This window comes from Macaca fascicularis, chromosome 9, assembly GCF_037993035.2.
Source record: "Macaca fascicularis isolate 582-1 chromosome 9, T2T-MFA8v1.1".
NCBI classification, from domain to species: domain Eukaryota; kingdom Metazoa; phylum Chordata; class Mammalia; order Primates; family Cercopithecidae; genus Macaca; species Macaca fascicularis.
In genome coordinates this window covers 30,209,586-30,226,050 of record NC_088383.1, presented here as the reverse complement: position 1 = coordinate 30,226,050, position 16,465 = coordinate 30,209,586, and the positions used below count along the sequence as shown (strand labels likewise).

The 16,465-nt window shown below is 43.8% G+C and overlaps 1 protein-coding gene across 34 annotated transcripts in view; it reads left to right on the top strand.

The window, feature by feature from the left end:
- Nucleotides 1–16,465, top strand: part of LOC102125303 (supervillin) — a 275,990-nt gene that overhangs the window by 223,957 nt on the left and 35,568 nt on the right. For 27 of the 34 annotated variants that reach the window (XM_074001307.1, XM_074001301.1, XM_005564890.5 and 24 more), the window contains 5 exons: nt 1,832–1,879; nt 2,407–2,484; nt 10,937–11,084; nt 14,984–15,073; nt 15,160–15,246. In XM_074001307.1, coding sequence (XP_073857408.1) covers nt 1,832–1,879; nt 2,407–2,484; nt 10,937–11,084; nt 14,984–15,073; nt 15,160–15,246 — 451 coding nt within the window. The remainder of the gene's footprint in view (nt 1–1,831; nt 1,880–2,406; nt 2,485–10,936; nt 11,085–14,983; nt 15,074–15,159; nt 15,247–16,465) is intronic. The other 7 variants (XM_065520465.2, XM_074001303.1, XM_065520461.2 and 4 more) reach the window with 1 other exon arrangement.

The following is a 16,465-nucleotide window of genomic DNA, read 5'->3' as shown; positions in this document are numbered from 1 at the left end:
TTACAGTCAGCTCATCACGCCCTTCACAGTTCCTGCATTCTTTTGAGTGTGCAGTCTGTGGAAATGTAGAAGAGGCAGGAAACAGAGGGAACTCTAGAAGTTCCTTCCATTGTTCCTATGAAAATACACGCAGCATGGAAGTCAGCACCATCCAATAAAAATGGAATGTGTGCCACATAGGTCATTTTGAAATTTTCTTGGAGTCACGTTAAAAAATACATTAAAGGATGTCTTGAAAAGTCTATAACTGTTTTGTTTCTGTCAATGGATTGGTCTCAAAAGAAAATATCTTTGAGGTGCCCCAGCCAGCATCTCATTTTGGGTCTTTTGTTATGTTAAGATTTACTTTGGGGCCAAGCACAATGGCCGTGCCTGTAATCCCAACACTGGGAGGCCAAGGCAAGAGGATCACTTGAGCCCAGGAGTTTGAGACCAGCCTGGGCAACGTGGTAAAACCCCACGTTAACAAAAATTAGCTGGGTGTGGTAGTACGCACCTGTGGTCCCAGCTACTTGGGAGGCTGATGCAGGAGGATCACTTGAGCCCGGGAAGTTGAGGCTGCAATGAACAGTATTTGTGCCACTGCACTCCAGCCCAGGTGACAAAGCAAGACCCTGTCTCAAACAAAAACAAAAAAAATGTTTTCGACCCATGAAAAGATACTAAGCTGGAGTTTTCATTTCTGTACTAAAAGATCAGGCACATCTCAGGGAATGGAAAACTTACCAGCAGTTCCTTCTTTCCCCATTTTACCCCCCACCCCCCAAAATGAGGATTGATGATCCAGAGCTTAAGAGCACTAGTTGTTTACCTAGCCAGCTCTGTCATTTCCTGTGAAAAACTGTTTCAGTATTCTCTCTCTCTCTCTCTCTCTCTCTGTCTCTCTCTCTCTCTCTCTCCCCCCCCCCTCCCCCCCGCCCCCCCCAGCTTTCTCTTTCTTTCTCTTCCTTGCAGCCCTTCTTATCTTTCTCCTGTTCTTGGTTTAGTCTAGGCCAGGCTAACCTGACTTAAACATGTGTGAGTCTCGTAGCATATATACTTGGTGTAAAGCTGGTAAAGCTGTCTGTTTTGTGGATTTGGTCTGGTCTGCACGCTGTGGTTTATGTGCACTTGAGCGTGACTTGTGTACACTTCCCTACAGAGTAACTCATTCCACCAGAGAGAGAGAAACCAAATGAAGCAAAGTCTCTCAGAAGTGGTTTGGCAGGAGTCTCTGTTACAACTAGCTTTCAGTTATGTATTTATATTCACCAAATAGTTATTTTCAATTCCAACCCTATTTCGGTTTATGCGACGTTAAGGCACACACGGTGGCTCCCGCGTCTTTTGTGAAGATAGTCATCCAGCGAATCAGACCTTTTCCAAGAAGTGAAAACCATTTATAGACTTGGCCATTAAAACCCTGTGTCTATTTCTGAGTTCCAGATGGGAACTGGATATCCTACTGTGCTTCAGTAGCTTTGAGGTCAGTACACCCAGCTCAGATCTATGACAGTCCCTGAAATTTCAAGAAAGGTAAATCTGGCACATTTATATTCTCCGTGTCTGCTGCCATTGAAATTCCAGATCACAATTCAGGAGAATTTAAAAGTCACTTTAAAGTGCGAGGATGACAGGGAGAGAAAGGCTGGTGGGACGCCCTCTAAACTCCAGATGCTCATTCTGCGGTCAGGGAATGAGTTGGCCTGAGGTTCACATCACTGCATTGTGTGAGCACGTGCATGCTGCTGTTTGAACCCAGGCACGAAATACTCGAAGGCGATTGCGATGCCCTGATGAGGCTCTTCTCTTCCAATACTCTGCAATGTTCCCTGTTTGTTTTAACCTGTAGGAAGAAGGAGGAGTTGCGGATGATATTGCCATTTCTAATCTGCTTTGGGTAAGCCTGACTCTAACACAGGTGTCCTCTAGATGGTGGCCAGTATTACACCTCGCGTGGGTAATTCTGATCCTGGGTGGTTCCTTCGTGTGCCCTCCCTGGTGCTTTTTTATCTCCAGACCAGACACAGCCTTTGTCCAGAGTGGAGAGCTGAGCCTGTGCCCTTCAACTATTTTTTAAATCATGTAATGAAAATACTTTAAAGAAGATAATATTTTCTGTTAAATGTTAAAACTGTCAATGAAATTAATGGTTTCCCTCTCTGTAACTGACAATCTTCTATAAATTAACTCATTTAATTACTGCACAAAGCTTACTCAGGTATATTTACCGCGCTTGTGTGGATTTATTTTAGCATTAGCATTCAAGGGAGGACTCTTTTGAAAAGAGAACTGAAGTTGCAATGAGTAAATTAACATTCTGTTAGAAAAATCATTGTTTTGTTTCTCCCTCCCCCATGTCCCTGCCCGGCCCCGCTCTGATAAATCTTCTCTTTTCACCTTAAATCCTCTTGCTTTGCTCTGTAGGAACCTGTATATGCTTCTACTTATTCTCCTGCTATTCCTGCTGCCCATAAATACCTGTCTTTTGTGTCGATTAATCAGGTGAGGAAAAGCCACTCATCTTAAGCCTCACTGCAAGTTCTAAGCAATAGGAAAAGAACTTCTGTTTTAATTTTGGGAAATAACTTATTTGCTGCATTTCACTGTGAAAGAGAGGAGTGTGTGTGTGTGTGTGTGTGTGTGTGTTGCAGTACAATTGTGTGTGTGTCCATGAGAGTGTGTGTATCTATGAGTGTGTTTCTGAGTGTGTATCTATGAGAGTGTGTGTATGAGTGTGTGTGTGTCTATGAGAGTGTGTGTGTCTGTGTCTGTAAGTGTGTGCACAGGTGTGTGTTTAATTGGTTCTTCATGTATTTAGGGTCAGTCACACACACACTGATCCTTGGCTTAGATTTTCAGGTGGACTTGATGGCATTAATTCCCCTCATAGTCATGAAGCTGGTTTAAGGGGAGAGTGTCCCCTTTCAGCCTCCACGCTTGGATCCTGAGTCAGGAGCCCAGAAGAAGTGGCCGTGTTCTTCGCTCCAGCCCAGTGAGGATGTTGTCCTGCTCAGTTCCTAGAGGAGGAGGATATGGTGGAGGTGGTTTGGGGTGTGGAGGGACAGGGAGGAAGACTCAGTGAGGGGAGGCCCCTCCAGTGACCCTATTAAAGAACCAGGAGGAGCAGGTTCCAATGGCCCTATTAAAACTAGAGAACACGGACCCCCTGTCCCTTCCCTCTATCCTCGCTGTAGCCCCTCTGAACCCCACCCCAGAGGACAGACCCGGCCTGGGCTGAGCCACTCTGTGGGTGAATAACATGAAAAATAGGAATGGCTGTTTTTTTAATTCCCCGTGGAATGTCCTTGGTGTCAAAACAGCTCTGCAAAGTGGCAACATCCACTTTTCCATGAACACCAGGCTCCCGACTCCTCCCTGCCGGGCTTTGCCCCATCACTTCCCTCCTAGGGCCTCTGTCCCTCCCTCTAGGCCCTCTGTCCCCTCCCTCATAGGGTCTGTGTCCCCTCCCTTTTAGGCCCTCTGTCCCCGTCCTCATAGGGTCTCTATCCCCTTCCTCGTAGACCCTCTGTCCCCTTCCTCGTAGGCCCTTTGTCCCCTTCCTCGTAGGGCCTCTGTCCCCTTCCTTGTAGGCCCTTTGTCCCCTTCCTCGTAGGGCCTCTGTCCCTTCCCTCATAGGCCCTCTGTCCCCTTCCTCGTAGGCCCTTTGTCCCCTTCCTCATAGGGTCTCTGTCCCTTCCCTCATAGGCCCTCTGTCCCCTTCCTTGTAGGGTCTCTGTCCCCTTCCTCATAGGCCCTTTGTCCCCTTTCTCGTAGGGCCTCTGTCCCTTCCCTCATAGGCCCACTGTCCCCTCCCTCATAGGGTCTCTGTCCCCTTCCTCGTAGGCCCTCTGTCCCCTCCCTCATAGGGTCTGTGTCCCCTCCCTTGTAGGCCCTCTGTCCCCTCCCTCATAGGGTCTCTATCCCCTTCCTCGTAGGCCCTCTGTCCCCTCCCTCATAGGGTCTCTATCCCCTTCCTCGTAGGCCCTCTGTCCCTTCCCTCGTAGGCCCTCTGTCCCTTTCCTCGTAGGCCCTCTGTCCCTTCCCTCGTAGGCCCTCTGTCCCTTTCCTCGTAGGCCCTCTGTCCCTTCCCTCGTAGGGCCTCTGTCCCCTCCCTCTAGGGCCTCATCTCCCCAGCAAGACTGGGGCTTTCTTAGCTCTCAGGTGGCCTCTGACAGTGCCGTGATGGGCCTGCTCCGGCAGCACCAGCAGTTGCTGAATGAGTGGCTCAGGGTTTCACGTGCGAAGCTGACACAGAAGGTGTCTGGGGTCCTCCCGTCATCATCTCGCCTCTTCAGAAATAGAAGCTGCCCACGTCTTCTCCCTGGGGCGGCCTTTCCCTCACTCTACTGGTTCCTTTCCCTGAAGCTGGAAATGCTGGTTGTAAGAGCCCAGGTCCCACATACCCAGCCAGTGTCTACCCCAAGAAAGAGGCTGAAATCTGGAGCAAACTTCCTATCCCATCACGAACGAGGGGAAATGAGCTTGTGTTTCTTTGAAATAAGCCAATATTAAACTTTAAAGGAAAAGATATATTATTGAAGTCTTTAAGTGTTTACAGTCAGCCCTTCATCTCTTCCGGTTCCGCATCCAAGGATTCAACCAACTAGGGATACTTGGGAATAAAGCCAATACAAAGAACAATACAACAATTAAAAAATTAAAAAACATTGTTTTGACAAATACATAATGACATATGTCCACCATTACACTATCATACGAAATCATTTCCCTGCCCTGAAGGGCCTCTGTGCTCCGCCTGTTCAACACTCTCACTTCCCAGTCCTTGGCAACCTGTAATTTTTTACTGTCTCATAGTTTTGCCTTTTCCAGAATGTCATTGAATTGGAATCACACAGTATGTAGCCTTTTCAGATTGGCTTCTTCCATTTAGTAATATGCATTTAAGATTCTTCTGTGTCTTTTTAAAATTTTATTTATTTTTAAATTATTATTATTATTATTATTGGGATGGAGTTTCACTCTGTCACCGAGGCTGAAGTGCAGTGGTGCAATCTTGGCTCACTGCAACCTCCACCTCCCAGGTTCAAGCAATTCTCCTGCCTCAGCCTCATGAGTAGCTGAGATTACAGGCGCCCGCCACCACACCCAGGTAATTTTTTTGTGTTTTTAGTAGAGATGGGATTTCGCCATGTTGGCCAGGCTGGTCTCAAACTCCTAACCTCAGGTGATCTACCCACCTCGGCCTCTCAGAGTGTTGTGATTACAGGCGTGAGCCTCCACTGTGTCTTTTTATGGCTTTAAAGCTTTTTTCTTTGTATTGCCAAATAATATATCATTATCTGTACATGCCACAGTTTATTTATCTATTCATCTACTGGAGGACAGCTTGGTTGCTTCCAAGTCTTGGCAATTATGAATAAAGTGCTAGAAGCATCCATGTGCAGGCTTTTATTTGTATGTAAGTTTTCAAGTCAATCAAGGAGCATGATTGCTGTATCACACGGTAAGAGTATGTTGAGTTCTGTGAGAAACCTCCAAACTGTCTTCCAAAGTGGCTGCACCACTTTGCATCTCCATCAGCAATGAATGAGAGTTCCTGTTGCTCCATATCCTTGCCAGCATTTGGTGTTGTCAGTGTTTGCATTTTTGCCATCCTAATTGATGTGTAATAATGTCACCTTGTTTTAATTCACAAATCTCGAATGATGAGATTTGCAGATATGATGTTGATCATATTTCCATGTGCTTATTTTCCATCTTAGATCTTCTTTGGTGAGGTATCTATTCAGATACTTTTCCCATTTGTTAATCTGGTTGTTCATTTTCATATTGTTGAGTTTTAACAGTTCTTTGTATATTTAGGGTAGTAGTCCTTTATCAAATACGTCTTTTGCAAATATTTTCTCCCATTCCTTCATTCTATAGTTTGTCTTCTCATTCTTTTAACAGTGTCTTTTACAGAAGTTTTTAATTTCAGCAAAGTTCAGCTTATCAGTTATTTCTTCTGTGGATATTGCCTTTGGTGTTATATCTAAAAACTAATTACCAAAGCCAAGATAATCTAAATTTTATCCTATGTTATCTTCTAGGAGTTTTATAGTTTTGATTTTTACATTTAGGCCTTTATGATCCATTTTGAGTTAATTTTTGGGAATGTATCTAGATTTTTTTTTTTTACATGCGAGTGTCCAGTTATTCCAGCATCATTTGTTGAAAATACTATCTTTTCTTCATGCTAATGTTTTTGTTCCTTTCTCAAAGATCCGTTGACTAAATTTATATGAACCTATCATTGATCTATTTAACGGTTCTTTCATCAGTACCACACAATCTTGATCACCGAGGCTTTATAGTGAGTCTTGAAGTTGACTGGTGTTGGTCCTCCAACTTTTTTCTTCCCCTTCAGTGTTGTGTTGGCTATTTTGGGTCTTTTGCCTCTCCATGTAAACTAAGATCAGTTGGTCAATCTACAGAATATCTTGCTGGGACTTTGGAACTGCATTGAATTTACAGATCAAGTTGGTAAAACCTGCCATCTTGACAAAATTGAGTCTTCTTATCCATGAACATGGAATATCTCTCCACATATTGTTAACTTTAAAAGAAATTAACATTTGCTAAAGGCATTTCTGTTTCATCGCTTCAAAATTAAAATTTCAAAAAATTATATGCTTTTACTTCTGAACAGTTTTTCCCAGCTAAATATAAATAGTTTACGTACCAGGTATGTAGCACTAGTTCATCTGCGTTCTCAGAGGTCAAGTCACTCCTTTTTCTTTACTCCAGCAATACTGGTATCTTAATATTTAATAATCCAAAGGTTCAGAGAAGAAAACAGAGCATTTAAACAGCACACAGGCTCTGTCTAAATGGACTATTTGTCTCTGTGTCAGGCTTCAACCTGAATTCTCTTCTTTCTCACATGCCTCAGGGCTGTACCAGAATGAGATTTCACTTTTTTCCCTTCCTTTCATCTTAGGAGCTGGTAGATGGTGACAGGATTGGAAAACAGTTGCTTTGAGGTCTGAGCCTTGACCTGTGATCTTTTCTTCATCTTTTGTTCTGGCTACTTGAGGCTGTATGCAGTGATGAGGGACTGAAATTTCTCTTAAGGAAGGGGCAAAGCTAAATTTCTTTCATAGTGTGTAGAATTCGAAATGATCTTAGCATTTTTGAAAACTGAAAAGTACAACTTTGTTACTTTCACCTTATTTCTATTACTTAATATGTGCTTTATAATTTCTTCCTTTAGAGTTTAACTACATGTGAATAAGATAAAAAAAAAATTTAAGTCAGATCACAATATTTTCTTTCCATAAATCTCTCTGGTTGTGGAAGAGTTTGACCCTTAAATCTGCCCTAATCCTTATAATACCTCTTAGTTCTATGCTCTGTTGTTGGATCGCATCCCTGTCTGAGAAACATTCAGTGAGATTTGCTGTGATTTTTCAGTCAGTGTATACAGAGAGAAAGAAACCCATCAGCAACATCAGGCAACCTAAAAGCATTTGTGCTGATTCGTCCTTTGCACGGTTTCAAGCTGTGACTTAGCCAGTATCTGACCATCCCTAAGACAAGAACCTCCTTCCTACCTATTTCACCACCTTCTACACACACACACACACACACACACACACACACACACACACGCGCGCGCGCGCGCATACACATACACAAATACTCATTTTCTCCTCCACCCTCTCTCTCTGCCTTTCCCCCACCACGTTCATGGGATCTCTCTTTGAAAGAATGAAGGACAGATGGGGTCGGTTTCTGTTTAGATTCTTCCTCAACTCTCTGTTCCTATTCCAGCCAGTCCCAAACATGTGTCAGCTAAACCTGGAAAAAATGACACAATACTTATTACTGTATATATTACATCCTTCTCTAAATAAAGAAAGAAAAATTTAGAAGGAAAAAAAAGACAGTAATGAAGTTTTAAGCTTAAAAACAACCAAATAAACAAATATGTGTGTGTATATATATGTATATCTTCTTTGTTCTCACATTTTGAGTTCTAAATTGTGATAAATGTTTATTAGATTATTTAGAGAATAAACAAACTGCATATGCTTTACACCCTTATAGAGCCACATAAAGTCAAATTGCAGCAATTAGGGGATCATAAACCAACCCAACTAAGTAGCAAACTTAAGTCAGAATTTCTAGAAAAACAAAAACATTTATGTTTAATATTATTATTTAGAAGGGAGTAAAAATTATTTCTTCTTGCCCTAGATCTGACAAACAAATGGGAGCTTTAAATTCTAAAATGGTTGTATCATCCCAAAGTTTGTATCCATCATGTGCGTAAAGGGCTCTGGGGGAATCCCAGTACTTTGAAAAATGAAATTTTGGACTTGAAGATACCATTTTCTGAGTCATTATCCACACCCACTACCCCACCCTAAACTGTCGAGATGCCTGAGAGAATTCACCACAGAGTTGGCTAAGTGAATAGTGAATCACCATCGTGATGGCTGGACCTTTGGAGACGCCAACTTTCTTGGCACTTGGTATGTTTGTTGGAAATATTATAAGCCAAGTGCCATCTTGGTTTGATCACTCCTGAAACTTCATTTTCAAAGAAAACGTATTCTCTTTGTTGAATTTTGATGAAGTCTTCTGGGCAAGTGAACCTCATCGTTTATTTAAAAAGGATACATGATTCAGAGAGTTATTTGGAATTAGGGACTTCTCACCGATCATGAGGGGAAATGTTAAGGTTTTTAGGAAAAATTTTTAGTAACTTTTAATTTTGATAAAATGTTAAACTTAAGAAAAATTTCCATCATAGACAGAACACTTTCATACCCTTTACCAGAACCACTCATTGTTGACATTGGCCCCTTCCTTCACTCTCCTGCCCTTCTCCCCTCGACCCCTCACCCCACTTTCTTGCTTCTCTTCCCCCATCTCGTTTTCCCCACCCCAACCATATGCCAGTAGTTTGGAAACGTTGTGCTCCTCTACCTTTCAAGATTTGACTTTATTTCCTAAAGCCAAAGATATTTCCTCCCATAATCATGGTACAGTGATCAACATGAGGAAGTTAATGTTGATACAATATTTATCTGATCCACATCCATCTTAAAATTATGTCGATTTCCTCCAGTAATGCCCTTTGTAGCCCCCACCCCATCTGGGATTCAATCCAGGATCATGCATCGCGTTTGGTTGTCATATCTCTTTAGGAAAAGGTTTTTAACCTAATTTAAATTGGCAGAGACCCCAAAATCCCTTCTGGCTATGAGGGTTTTATAAAAGAATCCTGTGAAAGAAAGATTCATCACTTAGATGGTGGAGAAGCCCACGTTCATAGCTTAAACCAAATCTTCCCAATGCAGACCTGGTTTTGTGCTGCTGGAAATGAAGGGAAGGTGCCTTTCCTCTGTCAACCCCCATCATTCCAGGGCGTTAAAAAATGAACTGTCCCCATCTCCGCTCTCTTCCTGTCTCTCCTGAATCAGGAAGTTCTCTCTCTTGGGTCAGTTAAGGGAAGTGGTTTGCCATAGTGATGTGGAAAGGCCTCGGGGAAGAGAATCTCTAGGATGGGCTTCACTCCGGGCTCTCCAAGTCCTCCCCTGTGTCAGCACGAGGCCTTAGGATCACACCGATCCACGGTGACTTCTTAGCCCAGGAAAACGCGTTAGGAAGGCAGAAAAGCTGGGGGACCTGCTAGAAGTTGAGTAGTGCTCAGAAGTAGTTTGAAAGCAGGTGCCCTAGCAGCAGTGGCTTTCCTTGGGTCCAAGAGACAGGGGAAAGCAAGAGGGCAAAGCTGGGAGGCCATCGCCAGCCTCCAGAGCCCCTCCCAGAGACCTGCAGGTGACAGCCAGGGATACGCCTCCTGCTCTGGAGGGGGCGCCTTTCCGCTCTTCCTTCCTTGGCATTAGCTCCACAGTTCCCCGGCTCCCCACCCAGCCCTGTGCCTCACCATAGACAGGGGTCTTGTAGTGCAGGGAGGGATGGCTTGAAGGAGGAGGGAAAGCAAACTCTGCAGGCCAGCGTTTGAGGACCTCCTGCCCTGGTTATCACCCGCGACCGCCACCTACACTCTTCTCCCCAATACACATCACTCAGTGGCATGAGCCCTGTCCTCTGCCTCCATCCCTGCTCCTCTCCCTCCCTCCTCAGCCCCATCTCCCCATCCCAGGCCTGTCCTGAGCCCCTTCTCCTTTCCTGATGCCCTCTGAGTCCTCCGTAGCTTCTTCCCCTTCCCCTCCTGCCACTTCCTCAACCTCAAGTCTAATGAGCATCACCAAAGGCTTGGAAATGGAAGAAGCAGATATCTCCAGAAACTTTCCAATTAGAAACTGTTGAAAGCATTTTCAGTAGAATGTTATCATGCGTGTAGGTTATGTCTACAGCATAGTTCATCTTCAGCGTCAGATCTCTCACAGCTTAAAGCCACTTCCGTGGGCTCTCCTGGTTGCCTACCTGCCCACAGAACATCATGGCTGCAGGAAAAAAGCAAACAGAGCCCCAGCAAACCTTCTCCTGCCCCTTATTCCTAACCAGCCTCCCTCCTTCTAACTGGGCAAGTTCCTTTCGTGCTCACATGGATAAAGTTTTCTAGATCAATCATGTTCTTTGTGAGTATATAGGGATAAAAATCTCCCAGTTAACAGAGTTTAACTAGATGGGATAAGACAGAGAAACTTTAAAACCCTGTAGAGTCCAGGGCATGAAAACAATCTATTTTGAACTCTTTGTGTTTGCAAAGGATTTTTTTGGTGCTCCAGTGCCCCAAACCGGTAAGTCACAGGACAAAGGTGTTCATCTAAAGTTTCAGTATCGCCAGTGGTGATCTCCGACCCAACCTGGATGTAAGGAAGCCGAGCCCATTTCAGATAGAACATTTTTGAACATCTTTGGACAATATACTTACTCCTCTTTGTCTACCTGCTTTTTTCACTCATGAAATGCTGCAGGCTGAGATCCACACCGCTGTCATTTCTCTCTCCTGTTTTCTGTTCTGTACATTTATGAACAGCGGGTCACAGAAAGTCGAGAGAGCCAGATGACGATTGAGGAAAGGAAGCAGCTCATCACTGTGAGAGAGGAGGCCTGGAAGACGAGAGGCAGAGGAGCGGCCAACGACTCCACCCAGTTCACTGTGGCTGGCAGGATGCTGAAGAAAGGTCAGTGTGTGTGTGTGTGTGCGCGCGCGCACGCACAATGCACACCTGTGAGCACACTCACCCATGGAGGGCATGGTGGTACATGATAACTCAATTTAAAAGAAGAAACCATGGTCTCTTTAAGTGTTTTCTAAGAGACAAGGTCTTGCTCTTTTGCCTAGGCTGGAGTGCAGTGGCTCAATCATGGCTCACTGCAGCCTCGAACTCATGGGCTGGGGCAATCTTCCCACCACAACCCCTCTAGTAGCTGGGACTATAGGTGTGCAGCACTATGCCTGGCTTTTTAAATTTGCTTTATGTAGAAACGGGGTGTCACTGTGTTGCCCAGGCTGGTCTCGAGCTCTTGGGTTTAAGTGATCCTCCCACCTCAGCCTCCTAAGTAGCTGGGACTACAGGCGTGAGACACCATGCCCAGCCTTCTTTTAAATTTTTTTAAACTTACTAACATTCTATAAATGTTTTTTGTGTAGGTTCTGTGAGATATTCCTACTGAATATCTTTTCTTCATAAATAATACATTCTTTAAACTTTATATGATTCTTGGAAATAATTGAAGGTCATAAAACACTGACACATAATTCATTTTGTCACTGTTTTCAAAACTTACCCATTTGGAATTGGTGCAAGTGTAGGTTTCAAAAGCAATTCAAATCTGCTAACAAATTTTGGTCCTTTCCCATAATTACATCTATTTCTTTATTTAGACGGACTTTCACTCTTGTTGCCCAGGCTGGAGTGCAATGGTATGATCTCGGCTCACTGCAGCCTCCGCCTCACGGGTTCAAGCAATTCTCCTGCCTCAGCCTCCTGAGTAGCTGGGATTACAGGCGGCCACAACCACACCTAGCTCGTTTTTAATATTTTTAGTAGAGATGGAGTTTCACCATGTGGGCCAGGCTGGTCTCAAACTTCTGACCTCAGGTGATCCACCTGCTTCGACCTTCCAAAGTGCTGGGATTACAGGCGTAAGCCACCGTGCCCAGCCCCCATAATTATTATTATTATTATTATTTTGGTTTGTGGGGGAACAGAGGCTCGCTCTGTCTCCCAGGCTGGAGTGCAGTGGCGTGATCTCAGGTCACTGCAAACTCTGCCTCCCGAGTTCAAGCGATTCTCTTGCCTCAGACTCCTGAGTAGCTGGGATTACAGGCATGCGCCACCACACCTGGCTGATTTTTGTATTTTTAATGGAGATGGGGTTTCGCCATGTTTGTCAGGCTGCTCTCAAACTCCTTACCTCAGGTGATCCACCCGCCTCGGCCTCCCACAGTGCTGGGATTACAGGCATGGGACACCCTGCCCGGCCCATAATTACTTTTAAGTCGTTTCCATTTCCTTGTGACCCAGCAACTACATACCTACCCTAAGTCAGCCTTTCACAGTAAAGAAGTTTATCCCCTCTTCCTTTTAGGTTAATTCCTAGGTCCTTCTCCATGAAACCTGATTTCTCTGACCGAGCAAAGCCAATTCCGTATATGCTTTAATAGATGTCTAAAAGGTGTCCTCAGTTCCAAGGCAGTGGGATGTCCCTGCCGCAGTCCTCTGCTGCTGAACTCTTGGAACTGATTTGATGCTTGTATTCAAACATGTATGAAACTGACTTACATATGAAATGCTTGGTAAAGTTATTGGAGAGCTTTGAGTCTTCATAGGAGTGTCTGGGGCTTTATTTCCTATCCTGCAGGAAATCCTTAAAATTTGGGCTCCCTTTGTCACCATATGCACATACCATCATTTTCTAAGCTATTATTTCAAAGCAAATTTCCCAACTTAGTGGTATTCATTTTCACATTCACTTCATCTTAACCTCTTGTCATCAAACTTATGGATTTAGCTTTTCTTTTTCTCAGAACCTTTAGGGATCCACACTTTTATGATGAGTACCTAACTCATTATAGGTACATAATGAATGTTTGTGGAAGGAAGGGAAGGAGCGAGGCATGGAAATCCGTGAATTGTGATTAACTCAAATCTTAGTGGGGAATCCTTTCTAACACATCTATTCTTACCTCATCTTGGAATTGTGAAAAGATAAGAGAAGATAGTTTACTCTCACATTAAATTATTTGCCAATTTTCTGCATCAGATCACAGAACTGGATAATCGTGTTTAAACTCCTTTAACATGAGTCCCAACCCTTCTTTAACAGAAGCACCTCCTTAGGCGCAGAGTGGCTAAGTAGAACTGGAGCTGAGAACTTGAACCTGAACTCAGGTTTTCCAACTTCTAGCCCGGACTTTTATCTTGATGATTTCCTGCTTTGGTTTCTTTTCTTTCTTCCATCTTAAAAACCCTAATATATTTGCAAGTGGGTTCTTACAACAAATGCCACTGCCCTTGTCCACACTGACATCTGTGAAAATGTTCCCTAAGAGAGTACGTGACTGGTTGTTGTACCTAGAATTCATTGAAAATAGCTATCGGGGAGATTTTTGTTTTGTTTTAATGTTTTGTAATTTGCATCTCCCCGCCATGAGCCATTCACTCCCTAAGGATCCTTAGCAGGGTGGGGAGCACTTTCACATAGTGCCACTGCCTGAACCACCAGCAGGGGGAGCCATGGCAGCGGGGTTTGCCTGGCACCGGCCAGGACAGGGACGGATTTCTCCGGTTGCTTTGGAAACCAGCCTTCAGAGTCAGTCCTGCTTATTAGCTGCGAAGCCAACGGCCTCTGCTAATAAACTCCTCTGATGTCTCTTAAGCATCCTTCTAGTGAGTGATGGTTTCCCTCCCCACCCTGTGATACCAGATTTTATTTATCTTTATCATCTTTCAATAAAGTTTACTTTCTCATGGATATAAACCCTTTGCAGGTCTGGTAATTGAAACAAATTTTAAAACTTTTATTGACATCATCAATCAAATATATGTACATAATGAGAAGTTCTTGTAGAATATTACTAACACTTGAGTTTTAAACCATTTAATGGTATTTTTTATTAAATTTTTATGCTGTTATACTTCTCCCATTCACAGGAGGAAGGAGCAGAATCATTCATTCATTTGGTTTTCCTTGCGATAGTGATTGGCATATTCTCTGGATGTTGTTCGTCCAGGGATGCATTGTCATCTAAGTGGCAATGTCATCTAAGGATTTCACATTTATTACAAATGAGTACAGAGAACATTCACATCTCATTTTGGTTTTTGTAAATGCACTAGTTTTCTTTCCAATGCCTTCCACTTAGGTTAGGGAAGCGATACTCATCCTTCTCTTTACTAAGTTTTCTTCTTCCAGCTGGATACTTTCTCCATACCGGAATTCCTCCCTTTCCCTTTCGTATGTCTCTGACCATTTGCCCTTTTAAAGATTCCTCACCCTGCTTCTCAGTAAATATACGAGGAAAAGCATTTCCTGTTTCCACCCACATGGGAGATGGACAGAACCTTCCAACACGCACAGTCAGTCCAGACCTGCCCTGGTCTGTGGTTTCTTCTGAAAGGTTGGCCCTCCTTGGGTTACTGTCTGTATAATGTCAGCCTGAAGGAGAGCTTCAGTGCTGAGGGTCACTTGCTGGCGAGTGTGACACAGCTCATTCTGCAGATGGCACCAGTGCACTCTCAGCTGCCCCCGCCATCCCCAGAGGGCCTCAGAACTCACAGCTGCGTTTGCCCAAGTTAACGTGTCATGGACATGTTTTCCCACATCTTCAGCATTCATTTTGGAATATCAGCTTGTCAGCCACTACAGTCCTTGGAAATAATAAAATCTTGTCTACATTTGCAGTTGGTTGTCCCACAGTTGCCGTACCTGTGAAGTGTGTGTGTGTGCGCCTGCATGTGTGCACATTCTTATATGTTGTGCCATCTACCCTGGGACTCCTGGAGATTCATCAGGGTCCCAGAGATTTCCAGAAGTGACCTTGAGATGCTCAGTAGCTCGTCTGTGTGTTCCGCAGGTTTGGCATCACCCACTGCCATAACCCCAGTAGCCTCACCCATTTGCAGTAAAACAAGAGGCACCACACCCGTTTCCAAACCCTTGGAAGGTAAGTCGCCAAGGCCCCGGCCATGCCAAGCCTGATCAGAAGAGGCCTCAGTGATGCGGTCTCACTGACAGTTTCTGCTCGCCTAGATATCGAAGCCAGACCAGATATGCAGTTGGAATCGGACCTGAAGTTGGACAGGCTGGAAACCTTTCTGAGAAGGCTGAATAACAAAGGTACCTACTAGAAGCCAGAAGGCTTTGCTCTCAGAATCTTTAAATCCTAATTCTGATTGCTTTTCTTCCTCAGCTAAATTGTTTTCTTTCCATTATGGCTTTACTAAGTCATACTGTAATCATTATCTTTGTTGTTATCTTCAAAAAATGAAGTTTTGGTCAAGACTGATTAGATTAACAAGCCCTGATTCACTTGATAACGTACTAAATTGGGGACTTCCAATAATACATTTTTTTCTTGAATCTAAACCCTTGGGGTGTAATCCAATCGGAATTGTGAACTGAGTGATTTTGCTTATAACTCTGAAAGCAGATTATTATATGTCGGCAAAATCAACGTGATCTTGGGCCTGGTGAACTTTAAATTGTTATGTTACCAACTTCCAATAAGGTAAAAGCTAATATTATTTCATATAATCACAAATGATTTCAAAAAGAAAATTATGGCAAATGAATATTGAAATAAATGTTTCAATATAAAAGTCAATGAGGTATACAAAATAAAAGAGCAATATGCAAAAACAGCCTTTTATCTCTTGATTAAAATGTCCATTCCTGGAAACTTACCAAATACTAGGCGCTGGGAGTCCCTACTATTGACAGTGACCACTAAAAGGTTGAAAATAATACAGTCACCACTGAACAGAAATATAAAAGTGTAATTTAATCACTGATCTGGCTAGGCAAGGAATGCCAATCAGCAAAGCATTTATTACATACATGGAGCAGCGATCTAGCCCGGGGGTCAGCAAGCGATGGCCACTGCCAAATCCAGCTGCCCACCTGCTTTTGTTTTTTCTTGTTTGTTTGTTTTTAAGAGACAGGGTCTTGCTCTGTCACCCAGGCTGGAGTGCAGTGGTGCCATCATAGTTCACTGTAGCCTTGAACTCCTGGATTCAAGCAATCCTCCCACCTCAGCCTCCCAAGTAGGTGGGACTATGGGCGTGCACCACCAAGCCTGGCTAATTTTTGTTTCTGTTTTTGTAGAGATGGAATCCCACTATGTTGCTCAGGCTAAACTCCTGGGCTCCAGCGATCCCCCAGCCTCAGCCTCCCAAAGTGCTGAGATTGTAAGCGTAAGCCACCATGCCCAGCCTTGTTTTTGTAAATAAAGTTTTACTGAAACACATCCATGCCCATTCATGAACTATTGTCGGTAGCTTTTGCATTATAACAGCAGAACTGAGTAGTTGCAACACAGGCCCCCTGTCGCCCCTCC